The sequence below is a fragment of the Calidris pugnax genome, unplaced genomic scaffold (assembly GCF_001431845.1).
Source record: "Calidris pugnax isolate Ruff unplaced genomic scaffold, ASM143184v1 scaffold63, whole genome shotgun sequence".
Classification (NCBI taxonomy): Eukaryota; Metazoa; Chordata; class Aves; order Charadriiformes; family Scolopacidae; genus Calidris; species Calidris pugnax.
The window spans coordinates 8,792,170-8,807,242 of NW_015090852.1; the positions used below are offsets into that span (position 1 = coordinate 8,792,170).

Sequence of the window (15,073 nt, forward strand, 5' to 3'; positions counted from 1 at the left end):
CTCATGTTGTTGGAAAGTCAATTTACCTTTGGCTGTTGTACTTTGAGGTACAAAGTACTTTTCTGAATCTAAGTTAAATCTAATGTATGCTTTAATAATTATCACACATTAGCACAAGGGAAATTATTTCCTTTGCATATACACACATCTTCAATCACTGGCCTTGAATTTAGCAGACAGTATTATTACTGAAGTGAGTGCATGAAAGTAATACAGTAACTAATGAAATCACAATGATGCATTGTATAGGAATCCTTGCCATGTATCCCTGTTATTCCAGGTGCTGGTTTATGTAGGTCTGGTGATAGAGCATATACATTGTGCATATAAATAGGCAGTGTGTATTCATAACAAAGACAATGCCGAGTATAAATAACTCCTAAGTAGACCAAAGACAACAATTGGATAAAAGTAGGTAGCAAAACTACACAAGAAGTATAAGGTTCACTGGCCACCATCACCACTGGTTCACCATCCCTGGAGGTGTTCAAAAGACAGGTTGATATAGTGCTGGGAGGTATGGTTTAGTGATGGTGATGCTTCTTGTTTGTTGTGCGGGTGTCTATTTTTGTCAGGTTGACAGTTGGACAAGATGGTCTTTGAGGTCCCTTCTGACCTAGAAGTTTCTGTGATTCAGGTCACTATAGTAGAGAGCAGCTATAGCACGTCAGCGCTGCAGTTGTCACAGTTTCTGGAGATGTTACAGCAAAGAAGTTTTAAGAAAGAGTCTCTGTTAAGACTAAGACCTTAACCCTCAAGTCTATTTAAGTGAATAGGATTTTTTCTAGTGATGTCAAGAGGTGTTAGATCAACTCTTTAAACATTGTATCTGCCAAGGGAATTTTATGATTGAAATTGCGGTAGGATTTTACAGAATTAAGCATATTGAATTATACACAACTATTCTAGGCATGGTATGTTTTGATATTGTTAGTTCTGTGTTACCTTTTGAATAATTCTGCTAGTTGACACAGCATGATTTTTCCCCTACATTGTCTTGGCCTGGTTTTCAGAGATGCCAAGAATCGCAATTACTAGTGAAATAGAAATAGTAATTTTACACGTGATTAGTAATTTCAGCAATATAATATCTTTAAAAAAAACCAGGATTTGCACTGGGAAGTGCATGAGAGTATTTCTTCAATGTCTTTTGATGAGATCAATACAAAGGTGGTGTTTTAAGTATATTATATCTGCACACTAAAAATGTGATAAACTAAATCACCTTGTACAAGGTCTCATAACGTGAATAACTTTTTGCACATTTGTTTTGACTTCCAAGTGTGTATCTAAGATGAGCGCTGTTTATCACATATGCAGTGCCACCACTTATATTGTGATGAGGGAGTTTCCTTGCATTAGGACAAAGTTGTCAGCTTTTGACATGCTTTTTGGTGATGCTGAATCAGTATTTGAAAACATGACAGCCTTCAATTGAGAAATAAAGCAAAGTAATATTTTCCTAAGTGGAATAATGGCTTACTAATAATTAGGTGCTCATTTAAAGTATGCCAGTTAACTTGAAGTAAAAGTTATGATGTCTTTTGGGTTGAGTAACGTAAGAGCTGATATTATTTGCTTAATGTTTCATCAACACTTGGAATTAGTATTTATTCTTAAATACAGAGAGTAGTAATTATTGAAGGTTCTCTCTTTAATGTTTCATACAATTTAGAGGAGAGCATGGATATTTGTATGTCTTGCCACCGAAATTATGGTAGTGCTCTGGCAACAGAAATAGGTCTTTTGTAGGTCTCCTGATCCTTTGTTGTTAGAATTAAGTTAATAATGACTCTCCAGTAAGAAACTGGTTAAATGTGGCAGCCCAGCTACCTTGACTTTGCATGCTTTCACTCTTATTTATTAATGTATATTTTTACAAAATCTTACTTAACCAAAACTTTTCTGGTTAAGGTTGTAAATGGATACACCCACTTAATTGGAGCATTTTAAAATTATATATTATTATATAAAGTTAAATTTAAAGATAGAGGGAGAGTAATTAAATTAGATCTGTTCTGTTAAAATTATGCTTTCCTTGGCAGTATAAAGAGTGGGGGGAAAAAAAAGCTTTTCTAAAAGCTTTTAAGTCTTCACTATGTTTACTATGGAGTGGGTAGTCCTTCACTTGATTTGACTATTCTTACAATATCACAGCACACTCTTTTAGTGCAATACACTGACTATCCATGATGCTTTAAGTATTTTTTATAAAAATGCCATAATAGGTATAACAACATGGAGTTACAGTACCCAGTTTTCTCTTCCAGCTGAAATCCTGCCCCCCTCCCACCTACAATTGATACATGTCTGTGGAGGGCTCTGGAACTGTAGTTATAAACAGTTATTTAGTTCTTTGTCCAGGTAGAGAGACTAATCTTTGTGGAAAATACTTTGTGTCTCAAGTAATGGACTGCTCTCTTTAAAAAAAAAAAAAAAAAAAAAAAAAAAAAGGAAGAAATAAATAAATCTAGGTCAGCTGTCTAGATGCAACCAGTATTGAAGTGGAAGGACTAGTGTGAGCACTAGGGTGCAGCTGGCGTTCTTGTCTTGAAAGTGAAACACTAAACTGATCCAGGGTCTGCTATGTGTACCCAAAAATACTGTCAAAACCTGAAAATATAAAAAAAAAAAAGAAAAGAGAAGAAAAAGTATCGTAAGGAGCCTAGAAGGGTTGCCATCCTTACTCTCTTGAACATGTTCACATCAATGGTAGGGTTTTTGGTAATAATGATCTAAACCTGATGAGATTATCTGTATTGGTGGGTTTAGAACTAGTTCATCACAATTTATGCCTTGAACTACAAAGTTAATCTTAATACTTGAACCTTATGCAAAGCCAGGGGTGCACATTTAGATTAAAGAGCCTCCACAGACATGAAACCAACTTTACTCCAGGAAGAAGAGAGGGCAAAGATGTTTCTTCAAAGTAGTTCTTTTCTGTTAGGTTGTATGTGGTATAGTACTAAGACGTTGCCTTGGTGCCTTAGTCAGGTACCTAGTGCGGCAACAAAGGGCACGGACTCCGCCAAGTGGTGAAACGAAGATGAAGACCTTTAATGTTTCATTTTTACAGCATATATAGTTTCTATCCTTTGATCACGAGCCATGCTCTCTACAGAGATAGGTTGTGAGTGAATGTCCACGCATCGTTGTGAGCAATACAATTGGCTACATACAAGTGTTATTATTTGTTTCGATACACTGTTATCTGCTTTTCAGCCTTGTTATCTGCCCTTGCACTGCCTTGCTAGATTTCATACCACACAAATAATATCATATAAAGACATTGTTTTACTGTTCCCAAGGCTTCCTTCCCATCAGTGCAAGAATACCTGCTGAGCTCTTGCTCGGCAGCGCGTGTCCAACTTCCTCATTTTCCACACCTAGTAAAGACATGGTGTTTCTTTGTTGATTCATTGCTTCTGTGGTCTTCAGATTCTATAAATTGTCATTAACTAAAAGTATATGATGACTTATGTTTGCTTTGTTTCTATTTTTGTTTGTTTGTTCAGGTTTACCAAAAATGCAAGTAATTCGAAATTACAATGGAATGCCACAGCCAGCAACACAAGATGGTCCACCATTGCATATCCAGATTGGAGACACTATTGAACTAATTAGAGGAGATGCACATAGCTTGTTTTGGCAGGTAGTGTATCATTTCACAAATAGCTATATTCCGTTAGTCACAGATATTAAATTCTTATTGATACACTGCTCATGTAACTTTTTTCCTTTTTGAACAACGAAAGAGTATCTTTGTGTTTTACCCAAAACAAAAGTCAAGTTTACCCAATGTACCCCCCAAAAATACAACTATTTTGACTTTTGAAGGAACAGTTCCTATATCATATAAAACTTTGTTTTTGCTGCCTTGGAGTAAAAGTCCCAGTGAATAAATCTGCAAGAACACGGCATTGGTAGCAATCCTTCTAGTGAAATTTAAGGAGTTAAGGAGAGTGTTTGGCACATAAACAGCAAAGTCCTGTGAATTTTCAGTCACTGCTTCTCTAACATAGCAGAACTACAAGCTATATTGGCAAAACCCAGTTACGAATATTAGTTTTACAGAGCAGAAAAATAGCTTCAGAAAACAGAACTACACCTAAACTTCTTGATGACCTCTCAAGTCAGTTAAGGACAGTTTCTTATGTACATTGGAAAAGTATATTCTGTTGGTGGCAGAATTCAGTATCACGTGATTCTTATCACTACTACATGTGTTACAGACATTTCCTCTTACTTGAGAACCATAAACAGATTAAAAATGCTGCCTTGCGTTCACTTTAAAGATAGATGCATTAAAGCATGTCTCATTTTTCTTTATTATTTTTTTAATCGTTCATACTAGAATCCTGCATAAAACTGGTATTGGAGAAATTGAAACAGAGCTAAACAGAAGAATTTTCAGGATATCAATAGAGCAAGAACTGGGAAGCATCTGTTGTTGTCTTGAATTGTTGTTCCTGTTCGCCTTCATGATTTTCTTTTTTCTTTGAGGCCATAATAAGTTAATGAATATAATTATAAAAATTGCTTTGTCTGTTACATGAGCTGGGTCATACTTTTTTTTTTTTTTTGCTGGCTTCAGTTAGGATTGAATCTCCTACAAACTCTTTGTGACTGAATCATTGAATTCTGTTTCTATGCCAGTGCATCATCCTGAACAACATTTAACTGGAGGAAGTAATAAACAATAGAATTGCTTTATCTATTTAGAAAATATGTAAATAACTGTAACACCCCCTCCTACCCTTGAACCCTCCCCAAAACCCAATAAACCAACCCCCCTCATCCTTCCAATTCTGTTATTTAGCAGACCACAGATATTTCGCATCACTAAAAATATTTTTTTTGTAAACACTGCTTGACAGATTTTCACATATGCAGTGAAATATGCATACGTGGCTTTATATATAGGGCTTGGGTTCTACAAGGTCTTGAGTTCTGACCCAGAGAAGCATTAAAGCACAATGTGATTTGAAACTGGCTAGAAGGTAATCACCTGGCTAATACACTTAATACCAGCCAGAATTATTGGCACCTTGTGGGACTGATTCTATTGCCATGTTCATATACATCTGTCAACTCAATCTACTGGAATTTGTCTTACATGTTATTTGAACCTATCACACTAAAGAATTTAGCTAGAATCTCACTGTGTTTAACTAGCAGAAGCCGGAATGTGCGTAAGGCTTTTTCCCCAGAAGCCTTAATAATAGATTTGAATCTTAATGGAAATTGTCATCTCCATTAGCATCATTCAGGATATATTTTTTTTTCTCACAGGCCATCTTGTAATGACATCTGCATTTTAAAATGCATATTAAGAAAAAAAACCTGCAAAGCACAGTTCATATTAAAGCCTCTAAGTTTTATTTGAGGCGTTTTAAAGTAATTTACAGCTGGCCTGCAAGAGTACTATTAGAACGGATTTTTAAGTCAGCAGTCACTCATGTAGGAATTCAAGTGCTTGTAATAGATAAGCATGTGTGGCTTATGTATAATTTTTCATTCTTTATGGTACATCAAATAAACAGCACAAGTTACCAAGCAATGCTTAAAATATAGCTTAAATGTGATCAAATGTCTTTTGAGAGATATTAGAATTCTGCTAAGTTAATGCTGGAATGATTGTATAGCAATTATCGTGGTAAATTGTATAGTAATTCAAGACCATATACACACATGAATCTACCTGTTATGCAGTCTGGAAAACAGGAGAAGTATGGGGTTTTTTCTTTATGAAACAGTAAATGCTTTTCTGAGAGGCAAATTGAGCAATCACAGAGACGGTAAGATGGCTCGGATAACTATAATTTGTTTTCTGCCTCTTCACTGGTAACATCCAAAACCTAAGCTTTCTTCAAAGAGAATGTGTAATATGGGCAGGGATGGGGGTGATACTGTCACAAGTTATTTCACTCCCCTCAGTAAGCACCTGGATGTGCATAAAGAGAAGGATGGTCTTGTGCTGAAACTAATGCAACCCCTTATGCATGACTGCTTTGCTTTGCTTAGTCAAGGTGCAAGACTAGAAGAGCTGTGCTGCTTGCTTAGCCGCTGCTCAGCTAACATCATTTGCAGAATGAAATAAAAGGAAGAGAGGCTGGGAGAGGGAGAGAGAGTAGAAAACTTGGTGTTTTAAATGGAAATTTCAGACCCCTTAACTGGATCACTACCAGTTGTTTCAGCCGTGGAAGTGCAGCTTTGAAGTAGTCAGATTTTTATTATAGATGTGAATATTTCTTTCCTCTCCTGAGTTTGGTTTGAGTAAATTGGTATCTGCTTAACCTGAGGGTAGGCTTTCAGGGGTGCTGCAGTGCCTACCATAAGATATAATGTAATTCTAGTTCTACAGGTTTACATTGCAATTACCCGCCATCTTCAGGCAATCATGTTTCTTAAGTATGCCGAAAGAATACAGATATTTCCTGGGCTGATTCTTTCCTTTTTCAAAACCAGCTTTTCTTTGATGCAGATTAAACCCATATCAAGTAATAGCTGTTGCAGATGTGTTTCTAATGCTTCAGTAGTAAGTGGTCCTGCTGCAAACAGCCAAAAGGCATTAAGTATATTGTAAATATATATATGATATAAAATTGAAACATTGGGGAGGCAGCACTGTACAAGTGCCTTTTGAAAGTGCCTTTTTTTGCCTTTTGGTTTGTAATTTGATTTGTAATTTTTCATCTCTTTCCTTCCTCTCTTCACCACACTTTGCAGTAAACAAAATAAAAATGGGAAAAGGACATGATAATTTATAAATTTTAGCTATTCTGGAGTTCTAGTTCTGTGCAAGTGCAATGAAGTTAATGGGCGTTGCAAAGCTAAGTAGCAGACAGCAGTCTGGAAATACACAGCAAATGTGTTAAGTGGCTTCAGAAAAGTCTCATTAAAACAGGTACAAGAGTCATGAATCAGCCCCTAGTTTTGCTGAAACTGTCATTGAAAGAAATGAGGTGAAGGGCTTTGTTGGCTGTTATATACATGAATACGCATGGACACACACACACATACCTGTAATACATATTTTAATATAGAATGTAATAATTTAGAAATGCAATGTAATAGTATATACATAATATACATTTTGAAACTACTTCTGCCCAGTCCTTTGCTTCTGCTTTTATAATGACCATAACCCATTATAGGGCAGTGTTCAGGTGAAATGCTTGCTCATCAAACAACAAGCAATTAGCAAGCAGGAAACATAAAGCAGGAAAAAATGATTAGTAGAAGTAAAGTGTGGTGGCATAATAATTTTGCTGTAAATGGGTTGATGGATAGATCTTAAATTCTAAAATCATAATCTGACAACACATGATGGTTTTGTGTATAATGACATAAAGCCTTGATGAATTTAGCTAGGATTTCTAAATGTAAACAAAATAACCTAGTCTCCTAAGGACATTATCAAATTATTTGTATGAGATCATTATCAACAGAGCATTTTGGAGTGAGCTATTCTTTCAGTAACGTGTAATAAATGAAACGTGATTCTGTTTGAGGATTTGCTTTTACTTAACTAAGAAAGCCATCTACAGTTATCTCATGTGAAGCTTGTCTTCAGAAAACAAGTCCTTTCTTGGGTTGTCTCAGTGCTTGTTACATTCCTGGCTGTCCTGGTTTCTGCTGGAGCAGAGTTATGGTACAGTGACAGCTGGGACAGCTCCACCCTGTTTGAAATTGCTGAATTCTGGTTTGTGTGGTGGTATTAGGGTAGAATTACACATTTAGTGTTACAGAAACAAAATTAACTAAAAGCCCAAAGAAATTCCACATCTGTTTCTGAAGCATTTTTTCCCCTTTTAATTTTTTATGTTGCAGGTATGCTATCAAAAATAAAAAAGAAATGTAATTTTCAAGACTGCAATGCTTGTAAAGTACTCATTCTTACTCTCATTGCCAAATGCTGGTAGTATATTATGTTTACAGTCATCATATTAGATTGAATGGAGGTTAGGCATTTGGGTGCTTTTAAAAATCTGTGAAACCAAAACACTTGTTTGCCAAAATACACATTTTGATTCCTTCCTTTTATGTATCTGTGCTTAGAAATTTTAGCTATGTGCTCTGTTCTGCTCTGAAAAATGTGGTCAGCACGGTCACAGCCAAATGCTTACTAGCACTAGAGAGGTGTTTTTATTTTGCTGTTCTATCTAGCTGAGGAGGTATTCTTCAGAAGAGCTTTGTGGTGAATTGTGAGCCCTCAGGCATGGCTCTGTGATGATCATGTCACTTTTGGCCCGAAGAAGCCCAGAGTAAAATGCTGGTCCTGCAACTTTGGGGCAGCAGTTGTGTTGCATAAAAGGCTCAGTTTAGGCCATGCTGGATGCGTTTCTGTAGCTGGTCTCTCATGTTGTGCGGGCCCATCTACAACATGCTGTGAATATGTCATACACATAGAGTTAATCTTTAATTCTGTTAGTGTTCTCGTGCCCACCAGATTTCCAATGAGTTGTATCATTTATGGAAACCCTTAACTATAGATCTTTGTATCTGAACTGTCTGAGGGATTAAGTTCCCTAAGTTCCCATTGGAGTTAGTGTGATTTCTCAGGTGCTGCAAGTGCTGCTGCATGGTGGTTAGTCATTTTGGGGTCTGTAATGTTGCAGTGTGGTAGCTCTCACTAGAATGATACCAACTGAGGACGAAGTAACTTGAAGGAGACAATTAACATTAATGAAGATATCGGACACTGGCAGACATTGACAGAACTGGGAATCACAATGCAGGCTCTGAGTTCCTTTCTTGTGTCTCATCTCTCAGAGCTGTCAGGTGTATCAGCTATAAGTATTACTTAACTATGTAAGTTAAAAACAAACAAAAAAACCCTAAAAAAACACTCAACTGTTGAGTAGTGCTTTATTAGAAAAGCATTTTATTTTCTTTGATATACTCTTGCTGTCCTAAATCCCTATGTGTGTATTATTATTTAATATTAATCCCATTATGTCTCAAAATTGGAAAATTTTGTGGTTTGTTTTTTTTCTAGGGCAGAAATCTAACAACAGGAGAACTTGGATTCTTCCCAAGCGATGCAGTAAAGCCGAGCCCATGTGTAAGTATAATTGTTTAATTCGGTTTGTCATCTTACAGAAAAACTGCCTAGTTCATATCATTGCTTTATTAATCTTACCTTAGGAAAATCATTTTTGTATGTTCAATATGGCATAAAATCTAGCATTCTAATACTTCTAGTTATTGGATGTAAATAGGACATGCTAAGAAAACATGTTTGAGAAGCAGAGCTAACTTTTGGGAATATTAATAAATTGAACTGTCTAAAGAATTTCCAGAGTATAGAACAAACACATTTTATGTGAAAGTGCACTTTCTTCTGTCCCCAGCAGTAAGGTCAGAATGCTGTGTTTCTAATCTATTCCCCAGTCACTTTGGGTTAGAGAGAGGGATTACACCGTAAGCAGTGAGTTTAAAAATGTGTAAAACTAATATAAAACTTTGCATTCTGACTGCTCAATATATTTTCTCCGCTCTGTAGGTTCTTACTAGTCTTTTATTTCGCACAAGGATGTTCTCAATCTAGGAAAAGTTTAGGATAACAATAAGAAAAATTATTTTATAATCTGTACACTTGTATGCAGGTGTGATGATGTGTTAATATACTGTATGCTTGCTGATTCGTTCTCTGCCCTCTGTAATACTGTGCATCAGAATACAATATGTCCCTTTGTTGGGATTAATTGATGTAAACCCATAAAAAGTGATGAATCATAATCCTTTGCTTTAAGACAGCTTTAACTGCTCTTAGCTTGATTCACAACACTTTGACTTATTAAGAGAATTGCTTTCGTTACAGCAATCAAGAAATACCTCTTAAATGGTTTATAAGTAGTAGTAGGAGGAGCTGTGAGTGGCTGCATTTTGATATGCTTCTAAGGCTTATATTGTGCCTTAGTTTCAAAAACAAATATACATGTGATCCTAAAGAATATAAATACATTAGTATATCCTGAGACATCTTTAGTACCCTATATTTTCAGAATTTTGTTTGAAGAGGGATGCACAGAATATTTGTAGGTACAAGGTATATTCAATTGGGTAAGAGAACAGATTTGGAATAAAGATGAAACTGTTATGTGAATTGTAATATTGCTTGGGTCAGAAGGGACCTTAAAGATCATCTAGTTCTAGCCTCCCTGCCATGGGCAGGGATGTCTCCCAGTAGACCAGGTTGCTCAAAGTCCCATCCAACTTGGCCCTGGACACTTCCAGGGATGGAACATCCGCAACTTGCCCGGGCAGCCTGTTCCAGTGCCTCACCACCCTCACAGTAAACAATTTCTTTCTAATATCTAATCTAAATCTACCCTTCCTCAGTTTAAAACCATTAAAACCCTTGTTCTATCACTGCTCTCCCTGATAAAAAGTCCCTCCCCATCTTTCCTGTAGGCCCCCTTTAGGTACTGGAAGGCTGCTATAAGGTCTCCCCAGAGCCTTCTCTTCAGGTTCAACCACCCCAACCATCTCAGCCTGTCTTCAAAGGAACTTAGCCTGTCTTCATGCAAACTTAGCTTTCTTCCCTCCACCCCGGCTTATTGTAAAAGTTGTGGATTTCCAATGCCATGGTGTCACTGCCCTGGGCACAGGCAGTACCTGCTATGTATTGGCATTAGGTTCCTGGAGCTGCCCCAGTCATTGTGTAGTATCTTTGACAGCAACTGTAACAATGTTTTTGGTACTACCACTATACTTTAAAGCAGAGGAAGTGGGACATCCAAAGTTTGGAAAAATGGGGTGTTGTGAAGATTACTTTCTAGTGATAAAGCTTTCTGTGAAATTTAGAAATACACTATTTAGAGGAGTATTGAAAATAATGCAGTTTTACAGAATGAATAAATATTATTCATGAAATGTTACCAACCAGTGTCATGATCAGAACAAAAAGATAAATTGATGCTTCGCCACTGTTAACTTGGAAGGATGAAATATAAACATCTTATTATGATAAATGATGCAGTTAAAGATACTGAAACATCAATCAGGTTTTAAACATGCTATAACTTTTACTGTTATTATTTAGTCTAACAGTCTTTACAACCAGCTGATATAAAAATGCCCAGAAACAGCATAAAATACATACATCAGAAGACTTTAGGAATGAATATTGAATGAAAAACTGCTGAGCTCCGGAATATCTATATTCCAGACTTTTCACAGATGTACCTATAAACAATTTTTTTATCTTTGCAATAAGTAGTATATGTCAGCAGACATTTTTGGCACCATAAGAGTAATACCTGGTTCTTCCTATCTTCCAGTTTTCTCATTTCTATAGAGGCATTGGATACATAGCACAGTATGAGCCAAGAGCTTCTGGAATAACATTTGATTTTACTGTATTTCATAATAGTGAACAATACTTGTTGTGTGTATATATATCTGTCCATTCAAAATTAATGACATGGACTGCTCATCTATTGTTTAACTGCTCTGAAGGATGGACTTAAACCATCTTTGAATGTTTATATCCTTTCCAATATATTAGGATACTTGACAAATTAAGAATGATTTTTTTCCTAACTATTCTTTTTTCTTCTGCTGCTGATGTTATTTAATTAGTCCTGTGGGGATAATACAAATCATTAAAGGTGCAATTCTTCTGTAGACGAAATGCGTTATTGAAATATCTCACAGCATGTAAAGACTCTGTAAGTGCTTAGTTGGCCTTGAAATATCTCATTTCATCGCTTCACTAAAACATTTCTTGTAGGATCTAATTGTCAGCATATTTGTAATCTGTTAACTTTTTTCCAAGTCTCACCATTGGAAGCAGAGGTACCCAAGTAACACCATGAGTACCTGTAGGGATATGAAGTGCCACTGCTGCTGCCCATGGTAGTACCTGGCTGTGCAAGGCCCCTTGTACTTCAAAGGGGCTTGCAACCCATCAGCACTACAAATGCTATTGTTTGAGAGCCCTTTGTCTACACTATTTGGGAGTAATGCATGTTTCCTTTTTTTTCTCAAGAACTAGACTGACTTAATGACTGTTTTAACAGCTGGAGAGATTTACTGTTGTGCAAGCTGAACAGGTGACCCTGGTTTTATTACAGAGAACTTAATGTGTTCCACACTAAGTTCTGCTTTCTTAGTTAGAAATAATTGGAAGTTTTGGGCTGTCCTATAAAATTCAGAATTTTATCATGAAAATCTTGGGTTGAGAGGTACTTAAGTGTTTATGTATTTAGTTTGAGTGACCATTATGTCAAAGGCAATAAGCAGAGCTTTATGAACTCTGCAAATTTTGGTTCATGGAAATGAATCATAACAGTGCAGGGATAGAAGTTACATCTGAAGTAAATTTAAAATTAGCCAAAACCCTATCCGATCACGAAAACCTGAGCAGTTTTGTTTACTCTTGTGGAGAAGAAGTAGTTAGGAGAGGTACTAGTTTAATTCCTAATCTAAGTTTTTTTTTTTTTTTAAAAAACTTCCTCAATAAAAAAATGTTCTGAAGTTATGTAAGAAAATACTTAGCCAGTGTTTTAAGTGAAGCATTTGGAGTAAGTGCATTATATAAGTCCAGTTTTGTGGCTTGTTAGCATGAAGATAAGAGCCTTAAAATGGTGAAATTCTAACTATTCTTACTGGTTTCAATAATTTAGTAATTTTACATTCCAGTAACTGTGCTTTTTTGAGGAAGTTGCAAGATAGTGTTACCAGCACAAGTGGTTGTAAATTTCATATTTCTCTGTACATTCTCTCAACTCAGACTGCTGTCATCTAGTTTACAATATTCTGGTTCAATAGTCGCTTCACAGCTTCCTATTATGCTTTTTTCCATTCAAAAGATGCCTGTTACTACCTCAGCAATACTGCTAGAATATACCTTGGCATTTTGGCAGTTGTTGTTTTGGGTTTTTTTGTTTGTTTTTTGGGAGAGGATTGAGGGTAGGCTTTTTTTGTCCCATCACTGGAGTTTATTTCAAGGTCAGGTCTAGAGACTTGATAAAGATCTCGGTTGATATCTGAAGTCAAGTTAGTAGGAGTTATAATTGATTTTGATTTCAATTAATGTAAATTTGTAGGCTTGTATAATAATATCTTCCTCATTTGATCTGTGTTTGGAAGACTCTTTTGAAGACATTCATTATAATTAAAAAAATAGGAGAAGAATGTTACTGTAGTTTTGTTCCCCTATTACATTCTAGAAAATTATAAAACAATCTGTGGTTTTACTGGAAGAAAAAATAGAAATAACTTGCTTATCTACGAATATATGGCATTAGGTCATAAGTCTGCAGGATGTATGCTAAGCTTCCACTAAAATAAATTTTTCAGCACTTGGCAAGTTTCACATGTTGATTTAGAAGAGTAGGGTAATACCAAAGTATCATACACCAGTGGGAGGTGGTCCAGGTGAAATGCTGATTTTCATGGGGAATACTATACTGTGTACCTTGTGCATGTATAAGCATTATCTATAAATAAAACATTCATTTTGCAAACTGATTGTCATTTGCTTTATTTTTTAAATTGAAATTGAGAATCAAATTCCATGCTTATTAAAATCCAGTACAAGAGTTAACCAAGTCAAATACAGAGGTATGAATGATGTCATACAATACAATCTATGGATTATCTTCAACTCTCTCAGAAGATTAGACACTATATTTCCCAGTAGACTGTCTTTCTAACGCCATAGATGAAGTGAATTTTATACATGTTACTGTAAATTTGTTGCACGTTTTAAAGATACTTTTCAACAATATGTAGCATTGGGTTTTTTATGTATGAAATTTGAATGTCGGTACTGTAGAAAGGCTTCAAACAGTTCTATTAAGTAAAAAAATCTGTCACAGCAGCAGAGTTAAAGTATTCTGTACAACTTTCAGAGTGGTATGGAATATTTGTCCTTTATTATAACTTCCTTCAAAGGAAAATAGACCTCCAAACAAATTAGATCATCTGTTTCTTTTCACTTGTTTCACCTGGGTATTGACAATTAGATCAATGCTATCTACTTTGTGTTGATTAGAAAAAAATCGTGATCCTCATGCTCTGGTATCTTTTCCTGTCCTAGGTTCCTAAACCAGTAGACTACTCTTCACAACTGTGGTGAGTCCCTGTCTAGTCTTACAAGAATATCTTTGAATAAAGCAGTCATAGAAAGAAAACTGTGTTTATTACAATTTAATTTATATTGGTTTAACCTTTCTAGGCTTCTGAAGAAAGCATTGTGTAATGGTTTGGGAAAGCAATGCCATATGTTGCCAAAAAGCATTTCTGATGTAATAAAATGCTTAATGATTTTGAGATTTTGTTTACAACTTCATAGCTGTGCAGCCTTCATCCCAGAGCTCTGAAATAGAATAATAAGAGATGAGTAAAATATGAAGCATACAAGTAGATCTTACATGTTAAGTGAATAAAGAGGAAGCATAACTTTAAATAAATCTTGTCTTGTGAATAATTCTACATTTCATTAAAAAAAACCCAAAAACAACTATAGAGAGATAAAAGGATGGTATATCAAAACTACAACCACTGCTGGTCTGAGGGTTATGTAGTGTGTGAACTCCTTAACAGAACTCAGCATGCTTCTCGAAAGACTTGGTGATTCTGAGAGAACAGAACAAGCATCACTTGTGTTCTTTTACTGGTTTTATGCTTTGTCATTTAGATATAAATTCTGATTTCCTCTAGTTTGCCAAAAGTGAAATCAGAATTGGATCTAAACAAATACTGATTTTTTCATTACAAGTCAAATAGAATGTTTAATATTTTAAATTGGTATTTTAAATTAAATTCTAACATTTTCTCTACTTAAAATTTTGTTAGAAGAAAGCGTGTCATTGGCATCAGTCTTTATTTTCTAAGGGTTTGTAATACTTAACTGAAAAATTACTTTATGCTGATACTTGCTGTATTAAGTCATGTGTTTTGTGATAAACTTTAAAATGCATGTTTCATAAAATAACTATTTTTTATTTAAAACTCCCTTCTAATTGCTAGTGATGTATTAGTATGAAATTTTACATAGTAGTGTTCTGTGATGTTGGTTGCCTTTAGACTACTTCCTAAAATGGTAAAATAAACATAA

The 15,073-nt window shown here is 35.5% G+C and overlaps 1 protein-coding gene across 1 annotated transcript in view; it reads left to right on the plus strand.

The window, feature by feature from the left end:
• The window catches only part of VAV3 (vav guanine nucleotide exchange factor 3), a 168,790-nt gene that overhangs the window by 133,685 nt on the left and 20,032 nt on the right, over positions 1-15,073 (plus strand). Inside the window, exons 22-24 of the mRNA XM_014943349.1 lie at positions 3,516-3,652; positions 9,002-9,067; positions 14,054-14,088. Of these exons, the coding sequence (XP_014798835.1) occupies positions 3,516-3,652; positions 9,002-9,067; positions 14,054-14,088 (238 nt within the window). The remainder of the gene's footprint in view (positions 1-3,515; positions 3,653-9,001; positions 9,068-14,053; positions 14,089-15,073) is intronic.